Source organism: Mchenga conophoros, linkage group LG15, assembly GCF_057382185.1.
Source record: "Mchenga conophoros isolate Kocher_MC1m ecotype Shallow Benthic linkage group LG15, M_conophoros_male_GT1.1, whole genome shotgun sequence".
Classification (NCBI taxonomy): Eukaryota; Metazoa; Chordata; class Actinopteri; order Cichliformes; family Cichlidae; genus Mchenga; species Mchenga conophoros.
The window spans coordinates 19,929,995-19,950,113 of NC_140540.1; the positions used below are offsets into that span (position 1 = coordinate 19,929,995).

General features: G+C 39.7%; 1 protein-coding gene across 4 annotated transcripts in view; it reads left to right on the plus strand.

Annotated features, from left to right (window-relative positions):
• The window catches only part of tbc1d32 (TBC1 domain family, member 32), a 183,804-nt gene extending 166,200 nt beyond the window's left edge, over positions 1–17,604 (plus strand). For all 4 annotated transcript variants that reach the window (XM_085246203.1, XM_085246204.1, XM_085246206.1 and 1 more), the window contains exon 34: positions 17,483–17,604. In XM_085246203.1, coding sequence (XP_085102329.1) covers positions 17,483–17,593 — 111 coding nt within the window. In that variant the 3' untranslated portion in view covers positions 17,594–17,604. The remainder of the gene's footprint in view (positions 1–17,482) is intronic.
• The last annotated feature ends 2,515 nt before the right edge of the window (positions 17,605–20,119 follow it).

Consider the following 20,119-nt stretch of genomic DNA (forward strand, 5'->3'; position numbering starts at 1 on the left):
TCTCCATATTTAGACATAGGCTGGAGCACTATGTTATAATCTACCAATAGTAAGCTTGGTTAGCAAGTTGCATTGAGGAGGCAAGTTGCTGTATTGCTGTAAATATTTATATTTTAGCATGGGTGTCTATGGGGACTGGGTCAATATGGAGCTAACCTTTAGTGGTTAATAGAATAACACAAGTTTTTGCCACTTTTGACTGTTTTAGACAGAACCACAGCACTGAAACTGCTCTGACCAAAGTGTTTAATGACATATGTCTGAATACAGACAGTGGAAAAATGTCAGTTTTAGTTTTACTGGATCTCAATGCAGCATTTGATACAGTTGACCACAACATATTACTCAAACAACTGGAGAACTGGGCAGGTCTTTCAGGAACTGTACTAAACTGGTTCAAACATACTTAGAAAACAGGAAATACTTTGTATCAATAGGTAACTTCACATCTGAGCAGACAAGTATCACATGCGGAGTTCCCCAAGGTTCCATCTTGGGACCCCTTCTGTTTAACATTTACATGCTCCCACTGGCACAGATTATAAAGAACAACAAAATAAACTGTTGGGTCTGTGTTTCCACAAGCCCCGCTAATTCTAGAGACTTATTCGTCATGAAGAAAACAAGACAGTCGATCGATCGATTATTTGCGCAAGGGAGGCCTCGTCTGTGTCCACCGCGAAAATGACCCCCAGATCTGACCTCCTCCTGCTACCTTTTATTGAGAGACAGTTCACACAAAACACGTCAGAACAAAGCCACGCCCCCTTGGTTCTAAGACAAAGCATTTTATGTATATGTGTGAACTTCTGTAAGTGTGTGTGTGTGTGTGTGTGTGTTATGTGAGAATGTGTGTGTGTGTGTGTGTGTGTGTGTGTCAGACCTCCTGCTGACCAAAGGGTCGTAAACCCAGGAAGCTTACATCAAAAGAAACAGATCTTTCAGATAGGATGTATCTACAATAAAACCTCCCCCAGCACAGAGTGGTTGGAGAGGTGGTCAGGATCAAAGGAATGGCTTGGATCCTACTGCTTGAACTAAGACTGTACAAATTTAAGAAACACAATGGCAACATTCAACAATTAGACTTAACATAAACTATCATAGCTATGCAGATGACACACAAATATATATCACAATGTCACCAGGAGACTGAGGCCCTGTACAGGCTCTTGGTAAATTTATTGAGGGAATTAATGACTGGTTGTGCCACAATTTTCTCCAGCTAAACAAAAACAAAACTGAAGTAATAGTCTTTGGTGCCAAAGAAAAACGATTACAGGTCACCAGAGAACTTCAATCTATACACCTAAAAACCACAAACCAGGCGAGAAATTTGGGTGTAGTGATGGATGCAGACCTAAACTTAGAAAAACACATTAAGACAATAACAAAATCAGCTTACTATCACCTCAAGAATATTTCAAGGATAAAAGATCTGATGTCTCAACAGGACCTGGAAAAACTAGTCCATGCATTCATCTTTAGTAGGCTTGATTACTGTAACAACAACTTTTACAGTTCTACCTAAAAAATCAGTCAGACAACTACAGCTCATTCAGAACTCTGCTGCTCGAGTCCTCACTAAGACCAAAAAAGTAGACCACATCAGTCCAGCTCTGAGGTCTTTACACTGGCTGCCTGTCCGTCAGAGGATAGACTTTAAAGTTCTGATCCAGGTCTATAAAGCTCTGAATGGTTTAGCACCAAAATACATCAGTGACCTCCTGACCCAGTATGAACCTTCCAGATCCCTCAGGTCATCTAGATCCATTTTTTTTAATCAGTTCCCAGAGTCAGAACCAGACACGGAGAAGCTGCATATGCTCCATATATCTGGAACAAACTCCCAGAAAGCCTCAGATCAGCTGAAACACTCAGTTTATTTAAATCCAGGTTGAAGACTCACCTGTTCTCAGCTGCATTTGAATAAAACACCAAATCCACACTTTTAAGCTTAAATTTCAAAACTTACATTTTAACTACTGATTTTATCTACTGTTCCTTTTTTTTTCCATTTTAAATCATGCTTTTTATTTGTTTTTGTTTTTTAATGTCTCTGTAAAGCACTTTGAATCACCTTGCTGTTGAATTGTGCTATATAAATAAACTGGCCTTGCCTTGCCTTGCTTGATCAAGATAGTTCTTCTTACACCAATAGAATGCAGATACCGGTGGGTGAAATGAGCTTCCTCTGTAAGGTGTCTGAGCTAATCTTTAGGAAAATTCATGGTAGCATTGTTCTGTCCGTTTCTGGGAATGCAGCCTTTGCGGATTTGTATGCAAAAGTCCTCCAAAAACCCTAAAACCAAAACATCAAAAAACAATGTACCATAGCTTGGCTTGGGAATTCATTGGGGCTTCCAAACAACTTTGAGGTGGTTTTCCACAGACAAGGAGGTCTGCTGTCCCCACAACCCAGACAAGCAGTGGATGTGGAGCATCAGAAAACTCTGTTTTCCACATAAATCATGCACATTCATCCCAGTTTGATTGCATAATTTTACCCGGGATCTCCACACTCCTTAATCCCCTTAACTTTTAGTGGGCCTGTGGTTTGAAACTCGAAGGCTTAATCCCTTCAGTCCAGGAGAGCTGAATCCACTGAGGCAAAGTGAACAAACATTTAGACCACAGATGAAATGTGGTATTAATTTTCCCTGGAGAGTTATAACCTTTAAGCCCCACTAGAGAAGGCAATGTTGGCACAAACAAGCAGATTTCAACCATAAGTTTATTCAACAACCCTCAAAGGCTAAAGCATTTTGCTTTGTTGTCGTACCAACCTTCATTTTTCTTTTTATTTCCTTTTCTTTTGTATTTCTCCTTGTCATGTGCACACTCTCATAGTCTTCCTGTTACACCCTGAAAGTTTGGTAGGATCTCACTGTTACAAAGTTTCCACAGCCATTTGTTTTATGGACTGACACAGACACACTCCCACAGAGTTTTATTAGGGACTCAGCAGACTATCTCCATTACAGACATTTATCTGACTGACAGTAATGCACCAATAAAAAAAAGGACAGGAAGAGGGCACAGACCAGCAGATGACCACTACACACACTCCAACACACACTACACACATTTTTCTCTCAGACAAATGTAATCAGTGTATAACGTGTTCTGTGTTCCAGGAAATATTCAGTGATGAAGTGTTGCAATAAACAGTTTTGCTAGTGATTTCATATATTTCCCAGAATGCTTCTGTCATGCCACAGTAGGGTTGTGTACCTTGAGTTAAGGCAACAGCCTCGCCTTCAGAACAACAGTTTGCAATAACAAATACTGTATCAAACTTGGCTTAGTTACAAAAGAACAAATAAGGAAGGAATAGAAAACAATCTGACAGCTGATAAGTGAGACTCTAATAAGCTCTTGGAAAAAGTGGTCTCAGTAGAGTCACTTTCACTGTATATTTATTAAGTTTAACTGACAGTGAGTTTGCAGTTACTGTAGAACTTCTGGATTTGGAACACAGCTCATGTTGCTCTTAATGTCCTAGCATTGTCTAATTAGCCCTGAACACAAATTACATTTGAGGCTGATATAAATGTCATTAGTTTTGCTGGTATTTAGGTCATTAACTAAAGCACAAAACATTAAATTTTTAAACTAATGATGGGGCAAGATTAAAAAGGGGGAAAAAGCAAATGGATATTACTGTTATGAGGAACATGAATGTCTCTGTCAAGTCTCGATTTCTACTTAATGATAAAAAAAATAAAACAGGCTCTTGCTGTGTGATTCTCAGCGAATGACACAAGACCTGAAACTTTATCATCTCCGAGTCTCAGCAGGATTGTTCAGGCTTGAAGCATTTTTCGATGTTGTCTCATTAAGTTTGTCTGTTCTTAGAATATGCTTCAACACACACAGAAACTGACCTTGCACAGGCGATGCAACACAGCTGCTTGTATAAATGCTACTTTAGGGAATAACTTCACATCTCACAACTCTCTGTTCTATCTATCAGGCATGAGTGAGAGATAGAACAGGTTCATTTTTCAGGGAGCTTATTGATAGAAAGCCGGTGAACAAGAGGAAAAACAAACTTGAGCTCTTTTCAAACATATATTTGGGTTTTTAAAGGGACCTAAGTCTAAAGCACGAAATCCAAAAAATTTTTATGCAAGACACAAAAACTGTCACAACATTTTTATCCTATTGACTGGAATAATAGTAATATAATCCAAAACAAGATGGCAGAATGCACACCATAGATCAGTAAAAAAAAAAAAGAAGAAGAAGAAAATGGTGAGTTTAAAAAGGCAAGTTTATTGTTGCATTGACCAGTTGCACGTCTTACTGTGTACGACACAATGCTCATTTCGTAACTGTTGGTCCCCCTTAGACTCAAAAAGGAGGCCAGAGTAGAGTATACATCACATTACATTATATTATACATTACTACATTAGAGCAGGCCTATCCGGTCGTTAAGTGATGACGTGACGAATCCTACTTCCGGGCCTAAAGTACTCTGCGTTTAATATTGACTTTTGTGTTGTTGTGTGCTATAATGCGGTTCACCTGCGGCCTCGCAGTTTTGCAGATATTTTTTGTGCAAATATTATGGGTTTTTATGTTTGCTCTTTTTTTTTTTTTTAGCAGCGCATGGTGTTCTGCGTCCTGATTGGTTGTAGACCATTGTCAATTAATCTCCTCCCTGCCGTGTGTCCTCTACAGTACAGAATTCGTTCAGCTTGTCAAATTTACATAAATCTTCGATTGCTAGCAGTGTGACTCTGAAGTGCTGTATGCTTGTAAGTATTCTCCCCAACAAACGCAACAATGTTGACGAAATGTTTTGCACTTCCGGAGGCTCCCAGAAGGCAGAGTAAGATGCTAACCATTGCACAAAAAGTTGGACTTCTGGACATGCTAAAGGAATGTAGAAGTTACCGTATTTTTTGGATTATAAGGGGCATTAAGCAAAACAAAACAGTCAGTTAAGTCAAACTTTACTCAACTCATTCTTCTTGCTTCCTCTACTTCCATACCATTGATTCATTAATGTTGAATTCTCTCGCAGCTTCCCACGTTCTGGACCTGAAAACAAGGTTTGATCTTTGGTTTCATTCTATAATACTGGACTTATTTGTCTACGAAGGTTTGAACTTTGAGAGTGTTTAAACAAGAGAGAAAAGTGTGAAAAGGAGAAAAGTGAATAAAGTGTGTAGTGAGGGGTTTTACAGCCTTAAAACATCTATAATAACTGTAAAAAAATAAACTTCCCGGATTTCACCTATCGCGGTTTATTTTTAGAATGTAAGTCCCGGGATAACCGAGATTTTATGCTGTATAGCATAAAATCACTATGATACTTGCCCCAATGTGCTATATATCGTAAGGTAGCGAAAATATAATAATACACAGAAAACCCCAACAATCAAATGAACCGCTCTGAGCATGGACGGCAACAGTGGGAAGGAAAAAACCTGTTCTGCCATTCTACCATTGTTTCTAAACCCTAGAGATGGTTGTGTGGGAAAATCCCAGTAGATCAGCAGTTTTTTAAAAACTCAGATAAGTTCTTCTGGTACTAACAACATGTTGATAAGATGTTCAAAGTCACTTAAATCACCTTTCTTCTTCTGATGTGCACTTTCAGCTTCACCAAGTCATCATGTCATGCATGCATGTAGTTGCTGCTATGTGATTGGCTGATTAAATATTTGCAAGAGCAGTTGAACAGATGTTCAACACTGGCCATTAATGATGAAGTGGCCGATAAGTACAGTGGCGTTGTAGGTGAACACCCGTGGTCGCTGGCAGTGAAGCTGACACCACAGCTTCAGTGCCAGTGACCACAACATAAAAGTGGTAGCCTCACTCAACCAGACAATGGTTTAGGTGGTCAGTTTCTTCTCCATTAGGCTGTTGTAGAAACAACTGAATCAGTTGTCAGCGTTAAGTGGTGAATGAACATAGCCATTTTTTGATAAATGTGCTGACAGCTGCTGCTGCCATTACAGCTTCATCTATCATGGTAGACTGGTGTGCTCTCGCAGGGTCCATTACTTTCTGTAAGGCACGCACACACACACATATGGAAGAAATGGGTGAAAGCTTCAGAAATGCTCAACAGTCTGGAGAGGAAAGGACAAGCCGTCTTGTGATTTAATGGCATGAAACGCTTTATTCTGAAAGACTGAACAAGAAAGAGTGATACTTTTATGTTGTGTGTGTGCGTGTTCATGTTCAGCACTCTTTTCCCCTTCAGTAACACCCCCATCCCATCCCACCCCACCCCCCTTCACTTCAGCATTTCCTTCCCTCTGCTCACCCAAGAAGTGGAAATCTTGACAACCCAGGCTGCATAGCTAAAACAAACGTCAAACGCCACCAGCTAGCAGTAGCAGTCGGAGCATCACTGCTGTCTGCTCACTCTGTATGTGTGTGTAGGTGTGTGTATAAATGTTTGTATCATACAGTTTGTCTGTCGCTTGTATGCTTTTCCTTTGGTTGATATTTCTTTAACACACTCAAGATGTGACTGTAACGAGCAGAAGAGTGAAACTACACAGACATCTGCTGTCCTCTCACAAATGTGTCGGATTCTTTACAAGCAAATAAAAAATGTTCTTATTTATGAGCCTGATGGTTGTAAAGAGTCTTAGTAATCATTCTCATTTAGCTTCTGAAACTTTCATGAGAGGCTCCAAGATCCACATCACTGTGATATCCTCTCTCTTTCTCTCTCTATAAATACATAGATCTCATTAACATTCTTTGAGTGGCATAAAGTCAAATGCCAGCAGTCACGGTCAGACTTATAATAATGAACACAGGCTCTTTGTCAAGTAATTCAACCTTCGCTAATACAAATTAGGTTTATATGCAAATATCATGAAATACAGATTTCAACTCTGTGTCAAAGATCAGTACTACTCTATTGTAAGAAGTTTGTATAATTAAGTAAATTGTCTGTGATACTATTACTGAGGATGAAATAATGCATGTGAAACTTGTGCAAATTGCCTTTGTTATAGGAATTTTGCTAGGCTGATATTGAAGAATGAGAACTGCAGGACAAAAGACAACTGGGCACCCTTTATCTGCTGAAGATTTCATGTGATTTATAGCTTAAGAACAACAATTGCCAGTCCTTTGGGTGAGATTGTTCTGCCAACCATTACTTAGGTTGTGTTGCTCCTCATCCAAAACCATAGATGCAAAAACTCTAGTGTGCAAGTTATCACGTAAGTCACTGTTTTAAATGATTAACCAACAAGGGCCATGGGGAGGTATATTCTATCCCAGCTGTGGCAGTCAGTCTATCACAGGGCTAACACCCAGAGACAGCCAATCATTCATGCTCACGTCCACACATATGACCAATTTAGAATTACAAATGACATAAACTAAGAAAACTGGAGCAGCAATCCCCTGCTGGAACAGATGAGAAGGTTCTAGGAAAACGCTGCCGATGAAGGATTTTCTGACAATTAGAATCCATACGATTACAGCACTGTTTGAGTTGGAACCTCTGCACAATCTAGTGCTTAAGGCAACTGTGTGGGTATAGTACAGGTCCTAGATTTGTAGATAAAATGAATGCAACTGCAGCAATGGAAAAGATAATGCACAGCTTTTAGAGTTAACTTTAACGTTCAATATGTATTAGTAATATAAAACATGTGAACGCAAAAAAATCCTTTAATAGTTTCCAACAGTGTCATTCACTGTTAATACTTAAAATGTAAATATACAGTATATTCCTTTCTATAAACCCAAGAGAATCACCACTGTTGTATTAAAAAAGGTCTTGATATCCAATCACAAAAGACAACTTAAACTTAAATAATTAGAAATACACAAGTCTGCTAACCTTTACTGAACTGAGTGATTATGCTTTATGAATGGCCATGCTCCCAAAAGCATAGATTAAGACAGAAAAAAACCCAAATTCCTGCACGCTACTGTTTGTCATCGCTCTCTTTGACAGGCATGTGCTGTTTTCTGCTCATTATTAAGGTTTTTAATATATTTATCCATATGTATCAAACAGAACAATAGTTCTGGCAGGTCACAGAGCAAAACTCATCTCAGTGCTTCTGCACATATATTGGCTCATATAAGGCATGTGATGTACTTAATCCTGCCCTCAAGTGCTGTCTTATCTGCGTGCCACTTTGCAACCCACCTCCACCACAGCTCCTCCTTTCATGCTGTATCTGACTTAATCAATGCATGGAAGAATGAGGCCTGAACAAGGCCATGCTGACAACTATAAATTAATAGAGTTTAGATTGTACATGCAGAAGTCCAGGGACCCTGAAAGCCTAGAGTTGCAGGTTGCTGTGATGGGATTTATCCTAGTGTTAACCAGGCGACTAGAGACCGCTAGAGGCAATCTGTATCATCTATGGAGTGCATTTAGTTGTCGTTTAGAGTTATGTAGGTTTAGTAAACTGACTATACGTAAACATGAACCAATAAGCATAATTTAGACATGGTGACTTTGAAAGTTTTCTTTTGATGTTGGGATTTTCTGTACTGATGCTCTTTAAAAACAACAACAACAACAACAACAAAAAACAGCCCCCTGTCATCACGACATGACAACACTCCAGCTGTGAAGACCAAATGTAAAAATGCCAAATGCAAATGACAGATGGCAAGTGTCCTACAACATTATGAAGGACATGAAGTGGAAATAACAGAGAGCGCTGTAATGATGTAAGAGTCTGTAATCTTATCTCCACCAAACACTACAACTCTAGGGTGCTTTTCAGTGTTATTTATTCAGTTGTCATCCATCCTCTTTTTCTTTAAGTATCATCTGTACAGCTAAATATCACCCCCTGTCCCTCTTTATTCAAATATTTTATTTACTGAAAATATTCAAGGATTAAAAAAAATCATTCTGAGGATAAAGACACAAGGATAAACATCCCCTATTAGCCTTTGGTTGAAGCTGTTTGTGAAGCCATTTCTTTCTTTTCCTGGAGGCTCTCATGATGTCCTCTACCTGTCATCCAGATATTGTTTCTTAATGAGCTCTGCAGTTTAGTCTGTGGCAGCATTTTCATTAGCTCTTTGACCACGAGCGTCTTTTCAGTGAGTCTTAAATTTCCTCCCGTCCTGAAATCTGAGCTCCTGAAAACTTGGTGTCTTTAACTGCCAGTATTCCTGCCTGCTCTGGTTTTTGATGTTTTTGGGTGTCATAACCCAGTTAATATCTTTTATGAGTCAACATAATATCTGAGAAATTCCAATCTGGTTTTAGGGCCCCTCAGAGCAGAGAGACTGTTCTCCTCAGAGAGATTGATGACCTTCTTTTTAATGGCTGATGCTGGAGAAAGCTCCATTTAAATTCTTTTAAATCTCACTGCCGCCTTGAATATTGGAGTGAAAATAATTTTATAGCAGCGCTTGAAGGCCCATGTTCAGAGGACTTTATGGGCAGCGCGTCTCTTGGAAAGACACCTTGAAAGTGCAAGACATTGAACTCAAGATTTGTGACTGCAATTCTACCATTTTAACTGGACTTGAACCCTATTTGTTTAAGTCAGACATTTTAATCAACTACGTATATGGTCTTCTTCCAAGTCTCAGATCTTCATTATTGAGGGCTGATTTTATTACAAAATCAAGAAAGGTTGAAAGTTGCCACCATGACATCAAACACTTTTTGGTTCCTGATTTCTCAACTTTAGCTCGATGGCTGTGGCCATCTCCATTCTTTAAAGCCAGAAGTGACGATATTTAGATGAAGGCCCGTGCATTAAGTGAACCTTGCTTAGCAAGCTGGTTCCATAAACTGTGTTTGTTACTCAGTACTAAGTAATGTACAAATAAAATGCCTTTTATTTATCAAAACTGATGATGTTTTACTTGTCATTTTATACCACTGAAACAAAACAACTTAACAATTCTTAAAACGTCAACCCTCTGATGATCAGTAACGTGTACATATTCACTTCATATGGGTAAAATTGGCATACATTCACAGAGGTGCCATGTTCATGCAGTTTCTGGTAAGCAAAAATGTTCAAAAAAACCCTATACTTTTTTATGTGAAGTAAATATTTTAGTTAATCGCCATATAATCTTGGTACCCTAGATATAGGCAAAGGTTTTTTCAAGATTCAACCAGTTAGGTTCAAGATTTTGTAGCAAACGTATCAGTATAATACACATATCATGTTGATGAGGATGTGATTTTTTTGCCTAGTGTCCCAACAGACTCCAGAATCGCCACTGATCAATGTTTTTATGTGTGTGTGTGTGTGTGTGTGTGTGTGTGTGTGTGTGTGTGTGTGTGTGTGTGTGTGTGTGTGTGTGTGTGTGTGTTACAATGACAAATAGAGCCCTACAAGAGCACACAAGTCTAAAATGATAGATGAACCTTTAATGGAAAAAAAAGATAGAAACACACTAGTAACAACAACGCCCCTAAATTTAAGCCTGCATTCAGTTGTTTCAAAGGGGTAAATTACCTAGAGACAAAAAAGATTTTTTTGCCAGGCTATAAAAATGATTGATTCTGCTCAATACTCATGCATTTTACCATTAAAGTCAATGGGTATTGATTCACTTAAGTGAACCGCTTGGTTTTTCAGTCTCAGAAGTTGCTTCTTAATGAAGATTCAGTAATTTTGGGTCCTTATTAGGGATTAGAAACAGCAGGAATTTGCCTCATATATTCGTCTTATATTCCTAGTATTCCCAATAAACTCCCACACAGCCTCTGTAAAACAGATTTTGCCATTTTAGGTTTTTCAAATGATATTAGATTTATTTTTCTTTTTCCCAAAATCATTTTTAAAAAACTGTAAACTCATCAAATGAATTAAAATTAGCTTAGCCTCACTGAGAACCTGTGGGATGTGCCGGAGAAGACTTTAGCAGTCCAACTCTCCCATAATCAGTACAAGATCTCAAACTGAACATAACCTTGTAACTCTTGGGGTTTGACTTGGGACCAGTTTTTGAGGTCCTGACTAATAGGTGGAAAACGACTGATGGTTTTACAGATTTTTTGACAAAGAGCAAAATGGGAATAAAAGGTAGCATAGATTGATGTAAAATGTCCTGAAAGTTTGTTAAACCACATATTTTTTTAGGTTTCTAGTATGAGACTGCATACTAAATCTGGGTGGAACACACATGTTGTAGCATCTTTATATTGTGGCTCCTAGGTGGCTTCAAATCAGATCAGTCCGGAAATTACAGGCCTACCTAGGACCATAAAAGCTGATCTCAGATCAGGGGAGACCAAGATCCTGTCTGAGTTGATGCGCTCTAATATTTTCCCCTTTAAAAGTCTTTCCCATGGGGTTTATAATGGCCTAATCTGTCCTCACTCTGGCCCTCTTCCCCCTCACTCCCCTTATCTAATAAAATGAAATATGAATACAGGAAGGGGCCAGGCCATATGAATACTGATTCTCCCAATGGCAGGTGAGTGAATGAGCGTAGTCGCACATTCGAATGGAAATGCATGCAAAAAGCCATTTCACACCAAGTGCCATTTCAAGCTGTTGCTAGGAGTAACAAGTGCATCCATATTTCTCCTGGATAGGTGTGATTATGTAGCATTTGTCATAGGCCCTCTGCCATGAAATGGGGGCAGTGCAAGGAAAAAAAATAGCTCAGATGAACTCTTTATTGAAATGGAAAAGCGTGCTGATAATGGTTTCCAATAGATTTCCCATCACGACTCACTAAAGGCCCTGTGGATCTGCTGCCGACTGTCACAGGGGGCCGTGCAGCTGCACTCTCATGCTCCCACCCACTCAGACACTTTATACCTGATCAGAGTGGCCGTTTCTGCAGAGTGAAAACTCTCAGAGTATCCTGACTGAATAAGGAGCTGAGTCCAGAATTTTTTTTATCATTTATAAAGCTTCATTAAAGCTGCATTAAGCAATACTGGGTCTAAGGTAAAGCCTGCTGGCACAGGTGTGGACTTGAGAAACAAGTCCACTAACATCAGACTTGACTTGATAAAACTGAACATATGGAACTCTGGCCACGTGACATTGGATTAAAATCATACCCCCCTATGTTAAAACTTTAAAAAGCATGTTATAAAAGTGTTCTGTGAATCAGCTGACAGTGGATAAAAGCAGCCGACAGACACGCAGCAGATAATCACATTGTATGCAGGCAAGGAGAATTCTGTTTCTGGGCACGAGCAACTAGCTGACTGCTAATGCTCGATATCTGTGACAACAGCCTGAACAAGAAGCCAGAAACACCTTTTAACTCAAAGCTCTTCTGTCTTTTTGCTTCTCCTCAACACAACATGCACGAACAAAAGCAAATCTTTAAACCTCTGCCTCAGAGGCTCAAAGAAGCTGCTTAAAATACATAGCTGTAGCCTACCAAGGAAAACAGAACGGCGACATCTGGCTGACAGTCTTTAAACCTACTGATAAAGCCTAAAGATAACACCGAATGTCTTGATGTGGGAGGCAGAGGTATTAATAAAGGCTCAGTAGCTCCCTAAAATGTAATTGCTGCCAGATGCAAAAACTCAAAATTTATAAATGATATTAACAAAGAAAATAATCCCCAGATCTTCACCACATGGTTGAAAAATCTGTCACTGCTGTAACGCTCAGGTATTTTACGTTAGAACAAGACACAACCAAAACTTCAAACCACTGAGATGAGATGAGGAGCTGCAGTCGGATACATGGTGCAGAAAAAAAGCAATCTGGCTTCAACATGGCTGCTGATTACAACCACTCAAGACGAGGCTGACGAGGAGGACTTTTCAGAAGTGTGTCAGGAGCTGACCTCTGCTCAGTTTCGCATGAAATACTGTTAAAATAGTGGACGATTTTTTTTTTCTTTTTTTCATGGAAGCCGCATGAAATTGCACAGAGCATGTGAGGACTGCAGGAAGTCAAACACAAAAACAGCAGAGAAAATCTGGTCAAATTTCAAAATAAAAGACTGTGCAGCAAATATGATGCTTCTGAAATAAACTTGGTGTGTTTGCACTGAGTTCAAGCTGCAATGTTAAGGGCACACACCAAGTATATTCCCAGGGTATGCTCATGACAAAATGAGACACACATTAGCAAAACACTTGTCACACCTACTGTGGGCAGGTAAAGAAGAGCTAAAAATAGGTTCATTCAAATTCAGAATTTTTCAAAATTTGATATCATTATTGATATTTTTCCCAACAATGTGGTTTTCTAGCTAAATTTAGTTCCCTGCATCCTGTCAGTTCACCGGTTGGCATACTACACCATCTTGTTGAGCTTGAAAAAGTTCATTTGCTGACTAAGACATGCAAACTGGTTGGCTTTTGCAGACTCATATTCATCCCATTCACTTCATTCACCATTAAAATACTTCCCCCAAAGCCACAGGCAACACACTGATACACATGAGGTGTCCTATGGCATCGGTGCAGTGATGCACAAGATTATAATGAGGTGGATCTTCCAAAATCATCACATATGGATAATTGCATCCTCTTAACACACAGGACCCCTGAGCATCACAATTCAATGGACTTGATGAGAGTTATTTTTAACTTGCACATTCTTTCTCTACGCCTTCCCTCTAGTATTTTTTGGTACTTCAATCTAACAACGTAATTTTTGGTAGACAAACCTAACTAGCAAGTGAAAGCAAAAATAAAAAGTGAGCATAAACAAAAGTAATGAGAAAGTAAAAACATACTAAAAAATGTCCCCAATGGTACACAAGCCAGAATCCTAGCAGGCAAACTTGTGAGTTACTCCACCACCACCCCTAGAACCCCTAAATGTGGAGTTTTTCACTTTAAAACAGAACAAATATCCCTTAGCAGCCAGTATTGCTGCGGCTGGTGCATCTAGGCACCAGTGCCAAAGGACATCTTGTGCACATCTCTGCATCCAGCTACATCAGACAAAACAGCCCTGCCAAGTCAGATAAATATGATTTAGAGATACTAAAACTATACTAAAATGTTATAACTTACAGTTAGAATGCAGACATAAACTCAGGTTTCAGTCTATGCGATTGCAGTTACTCAAGTATAACAAGAACACCAGTGTAGGATGGAAAAAGAAAAACAATGGTGTAGTCACTATCTAACCATAACCAATATAAAATATAGCTGCACAACCATTAAAAAAACAGCCTGTCTTACACACCAAGTGAGATGTGTTTTTCAAATATTGCTGTGTTTTTGTTGAGCAGGTAAAATAATTTCGCCTTCCCCGAAGACCAAGAGCTCTGAGCCGTTTTTCAACACTCAATCAACAACTCAGGAAGAAGTGTCTTGATCTTTTAGTGAAGAAAGTTCTCTCTTTCTCAAAGCTTTGAGTCAGTATCCCTCCGGTCGTCTGTGTAGCCCCGGGTGATGGTAGGAGGACGGGGCTTGAAAAGCATCAAACGGCAACCCTGTGGAATTAATCAATGCAAGAGAGCAAGAGAGAGGCCGTGTCAGGGAAAAGAAGAAAGGGAGGTGCAGAGAGATCAGAAGAAGTGAAGAGTGTCAGGGAACAGATAAGAGGGAAAGAAGAACTGAGTGTCTGCATTGTGTATATATGTTTTAAGACTGTGCAGATATTGTCCAGTCATCCCGATGTGGATTTTTTTTGGTTTAATTTTATTTTTATAACTTGAACGTTTACACTGTGAAATTAGGCAATATCAGCTTGTTGTCTGTGGATAGTGCTGAGCCCGTTAGAAGCTTTAATTTACGCAACAGGAACATTTAGCATTTCTTCACTAAATTGCTTCATATCATATTTAGGCAGTGGATCAATCCCCGACTCCTCAAGACCGTGTGTCCAAGTGTCCTCGGGCAACATACTGAACCCTGTTTTTCTCCCAGTGTATCTGCTGGAATGTTTGAACGTTGTTATTGTGTGTGGAAGTGCTAAGGCCGAGAAAAGTGCTGTGTGTGATTGGTTTAATAAGATTTGCGGTAGAAGCACTTTGAGTGATCAAACGAGATGAATGCAGCTGTATACAGCGCTGAGAGAAAATATTTCCCCCTTTCTGATTTTTTTTTTTTTACATTTTTGCATTTTTGTCACACTTCTATGTTTCAGATCATCAAATAATTGTAAATTTATCTCCATTAGTTTAAACAAAGATAACCTGAGTAAATCAAAAATGTGTTATTAGATGTAGATATTACATATATTAGATATAGGGGCCAATGTGTCCCCTATATCTAATAATTGCAGTCAAGTGTGAGTTTTTCAGATCACTGTGAGAATTTTGGCCCGCTCTCTTTCTTTCTTTCTTTCTTTCTTTCTTTCTTTCTTTCTTTCTTTCTTTCTTTTTTTTGCAGAATTGTTTTAATTTAGGTTCAGACTTTGACCACACCACTCTAAAACCATCACACTACCACGACCATGGTTGACTGTTGGTATGAGGTTCTTTTTATGAAATGCTGTTCGTTTTATGCCACATATAATCTGACCTTACGATCCCTTCTCAAAAGTTTGACAGAGCAAGATTCTTTAAACTTCATATCAAGAACAAAAAAATCAACAACTCGCATAATGCACATCACAATTGCAAAAAACCCCTGAACTTTTACACATATCTGTGTCATCTTAAATCACATCCAGCTAGTTACAAGTCCCATTAAAATGTGTAATTACTCAGGGAAAAGGAAAAATCAGATGAAAACTAGGAAGTAATAGAGAGCTATGTAGGGAGCTTGCAAAGAAAAGCGTCTGGACTTCTTTAAGTTGCTTGAAGATGTTTCACCTCTCATCCAAGAAGCTTCTTCAGTTCTAAGGTCAAATGGTGGAGAGTCCCAGATATAAACCTAGTGGGAGTAACCCCCCACAGAGGGACAAAAGGACCCCCTGATGATCCTCTAATCGCCTGAGCCAAGGTGTAAATTTGGGTGTGGGTCCCAATCAGCCAGAGTTTCGGGTATGTTCATTGTGAAACCTGGCCCCACCTTATCATGCGAATTCCTGAGGTCAGATGGCCCAGGATGTGAGTGGGCGTTAAGGCGTCTGGGAAGGGATCTCAAAACTTATAGACAAAAACATGGCTGTGCCATGGGCTCCCCCGTGTCACCTATTGTAGCCAACCTTTACATGGAGGAAGTGGAAAGGAAGGCTCTTGGCTCTTTCAAAGGAAGAGTACCCAGCCACTGGTACAGATATGTGGACGACACCTGGGTCAAAATCAAGACACAAGAAGTGGAATCTTTCACTGCGCACATTAACGCTGTGGATAAAAACATCAAGTTCACCAGGGAAGACACAAAGGACAACTGTTTGCCTTTCCTGGACTGCGCTGTGCACATTGAAGAGAATGGCAACCTCAACATCAAAGTTTACCGGAAGCCCACACACACGGACCAGTACCTCCTCTTTGACTCCCATCACCCTTTGGAACACAAACTTGGAGTAATCAGGACCCTACACCACCGGGCAGAACATGTTCCTCTAAGCCTGAAGGAAAAAAGAAGGAACACACACATGTAAAGGAAGCACTCAAAACGTGCGGCTATCCTAAATGGGCGTTCTTAAAGTCAGCAAAGAGGCACAGAAAAGAAGACCAGACACCAGCGAGGGAGGATAAGAAGGACAGACGCAACAACATTGTCATCCCCTATGTAGCCGGTGTATCAGAAAAACTCAGGAGAGTTTTCTCCAAGCACGACATCCCGGTGCATTTCAGACCCAGCAACACGCTCAGACAAAAACCGGTTCACCTGAAAGACAAAACGCCAAAACACAGACTTAACAATGTGGTGTATGCTGTACAGTGCAGCGAGGAATGCCCAGACCTCTACATTGGAGAGACCAAACAGCCACTTCACAAGCGCATGGCACAACACAGAAGAGCCACCTCCACAGGACAAGACTCAGCAGTCCATCTGCATCTTAAGGATAAAGGACACTCTTTCGAGGATGCCAATGTTCACATTTTGGACAGAGAGGACAGATGGTTTGAAAGAGGAGTGAAAGAAGCCATCTATGTCCACTGTGAGCGACCATCTTTGAACAGAGGCGGGGGTTTACGACACCAACTCTCTGCCATCTATAATCCAGTTTTGAGATCCCTTCCCAGACGCCTTAACGCCCACTCACATCCTGGGCCATCTGACAGGAATTCGCATGATTAGGTGGGGCCAGGTTTCACAATGAACATACCCGAAACTCTGGCTGATTGGGACCCACACCCAGTTTCACACCTTGGCTTAGGCGATTAGAGGATCATCAGGGGGTCCTTTTGTCCCTCTGTGGGGGGATACTCCCACTAGGTTTATATCTGGGACTCTCCACCATTTGACCTTAGAACTGAAGAAGCTTCTTGGATGAGAGGTGAAACGTCTTCAAGTAACTTAAAGAAGTCCAGACGCTTTTCTTTGCAAGCTCCTTTGACTACGATGACCTGGATGACTGAGAACCTTCACAGACATAGAGCTATGTAGGAGTATAATTATGAATTCTTTTGATTCCATGCGAGGCTGATGGTTTAAATAGCTTTTCATCATGCCAAGTTGTTTTATTCAAGTGTGGGAAATTTTCTCTGTTTCAGGACCATGGCCTTTGTTTCTACCTCAGCTCACTTATTTTGCAGTTGTGCAGCTTTTCCCCCTCCTTGATAGCAAAGGAACCTCCTGATGTCAGATTACGCTCGGCTCATTAACCACCAGGGAGAAAAGAAACATCTGGCATGACTTGAAAAGAGTGGATACAACAGTGTAAAATTTCTCAGTATTTTCACAGTATTTGTTGTCACAGTCACAGGAAGTGCTATATTCCTTTTAAAGCGACTGAACAGAGTTAAACTACAAGTACATGAGACAAAAACTTTTGTGGGTCTTTAATGAACAGTGAAGGGGATTCATGTACGACCATATTGCAAAAGAAGTTGTGTTTACTGTGCTGCAACAGCTTGAACTGTAAGTATTTCCCCATTGTATTGTGAAGTCAACAAACAAATCCAAATATTTAAATTCAAGATCTGATAGCAGCTTTCTACTGTCATTTTTTTAAAATGCCCTTTGTGTTTCACAATTGTTTTATCTTTGCATTAAAGTGTTTATTTACTGCAGCACTTTTTGAGTCTGCAGACAAGTTTTTATGAGTTTCCCAGTAAGAACACTGCACAAGGACTAATGTATAAACATCTATTTCTCCAATATTTGCTAAGATAAAAACCTCCTGGTCTCCTGCAGACATTGATGATGTCAGTTTAGGTGATTCCTCTCAATTTGTTTACCGATTTGTGCAAGAAAAAAGAAGATAAACATCAGTAACATTTTCTATTTTCATTAATAACATAAATTAATTAATTATTTGGTGTCCCAGACAGTACAAAACTGAAGAAATGCTGATTTATCATATAAATCACAATTATGACTGAGGCATCATAGATTTTTAGTTAATCAATAAATGACACTGAATGGACTGCAATGTTCATTAGTGTTCATTGCATTATCAGATAGTGAGTTCATTTTTACAGTGTAAAATTCAAATTTCTCCCCTTGTTATAGCACCATAGAGTTTCCTGTGTTGCACATCTCGGTGGTGTCTTTGTTTTTCCCGCTGATTGCTGGTTCAGATGCAAAAGGTCCACAACAATGTTCCAACAAAGCAAGGGTGTGTCCAGATTGGTGCCGTGGGTATATACATAGATGTCCTTGATGATTTTTATTTGGAGGTGGGGAGAACAAATGTGTACTTTAAAGTTGAGGAGGAGCTAGAAGAGCAAGGCCAGACCGTGAACAACACACAAGGGGACAGCTTTCGGGGAGCTTTATGGGACACGGAAGCCACAAGAGCTGCTGATTTACACCTTCAGTGCACCTTGGAAGTGCAGTGCAGACACAAAATGACAGAGACAAAAACACAGATGAATGCAGCACATGCAGGGAAAGACGTAAAGAAGGGGAAAAACATAAATTTACCGCTTTTAATGCTTGTAGAAGAATGAAGAATCGGCAGCATGTTGAAGAACCTTAGTGAGGACAGCAGTTTAGATGCAAACACACACACAGTGGCCCTGCGCACCATCTCAGCTTTCTGGCTCAATATGTACGCCCAACAATTGGTGTCAGCAGTAATAAAAGGCAAAGAAATGATTATCTACCATTGAACTCACAGCGGGTGCTTGTTTAGATTCTCTCTTTTACCTTCCTGTTGGGATAGCTCTCCTAAAAGAGAGGGAGTGTGGCAAAAACCATTACTGCCTTCTCTCACTACCAGGGTTTTATTATATGATAGGTCATTTTATAGCATTGCAAAGCCTTTTCTTACTTCCACTGGTACTATACTGCCTGTGGCTTGTAAATGCCATATATTCCATCTAGTTATTGGTCCACTGATTAGATACACAAACAAATCTCACACAGATTTACAGGAATAAAAATAGTCAGTTTTCCTATGTTGCGTAGAGAAAAGATAGAATTCAAACTGTGCTGTGTCAGATCAAGAGAATTCACATACTTTTGCACCAAAATAACTCAAAGACTTATAACAGAATTGTAAAAGGCCTTGACTTTTGCAAGTTAAGAAACCAGGCTTGAGCCTTGACATATTCATTTTTATGTTTCTTTTCGGACAAGCTGGGTTGAAGTAAAAAAAACCTGCTAGTCAAGAATATAAAATGCAGAATGATTCAATTCTTTTGGGATTTGCATTCAGTAGTTTATTTTATAGGTCATTTGTCTGTGGTGTTATTTCTCTCGTGTTACCTTTTTTTTTTAATCTTTAGCTTTCATGCTTACTGTGCTATGATTTCAAATGGGAAATTATATTCTGTGACATAATGATGACAATTCTTTGCAGATGTAAAATGTATTTTCATATACCCATTGAGGGCTAACCAACACATGGTCGTATGGTGGTTAGTACTGTTGCCTCACAGCATGAAGGTCCTGGGCTCAAATCCACCAGCTGGCTGGGGTTTTCTGTGTGGCGCTTGTATTTTCTCCCTGTGCCTGTATGGGTTCTCTTCAGGCACTCTGGCTTCCTCCCACATTCATGGATGTTAGGTTAATTGGTGTTTTTGAATTGGCTGTAGGTATGAGTGCAGCGTAAACCCCACCTCTTGCCTCATGACACCTGGGATAAGTGCCAGGCGCCTTACGACCCCGAACTGGATAAGCAGAAGAAGAAAAAAACCATGGATGATACCGAATTAAAACGCATTAATTTATTTGACCATAAT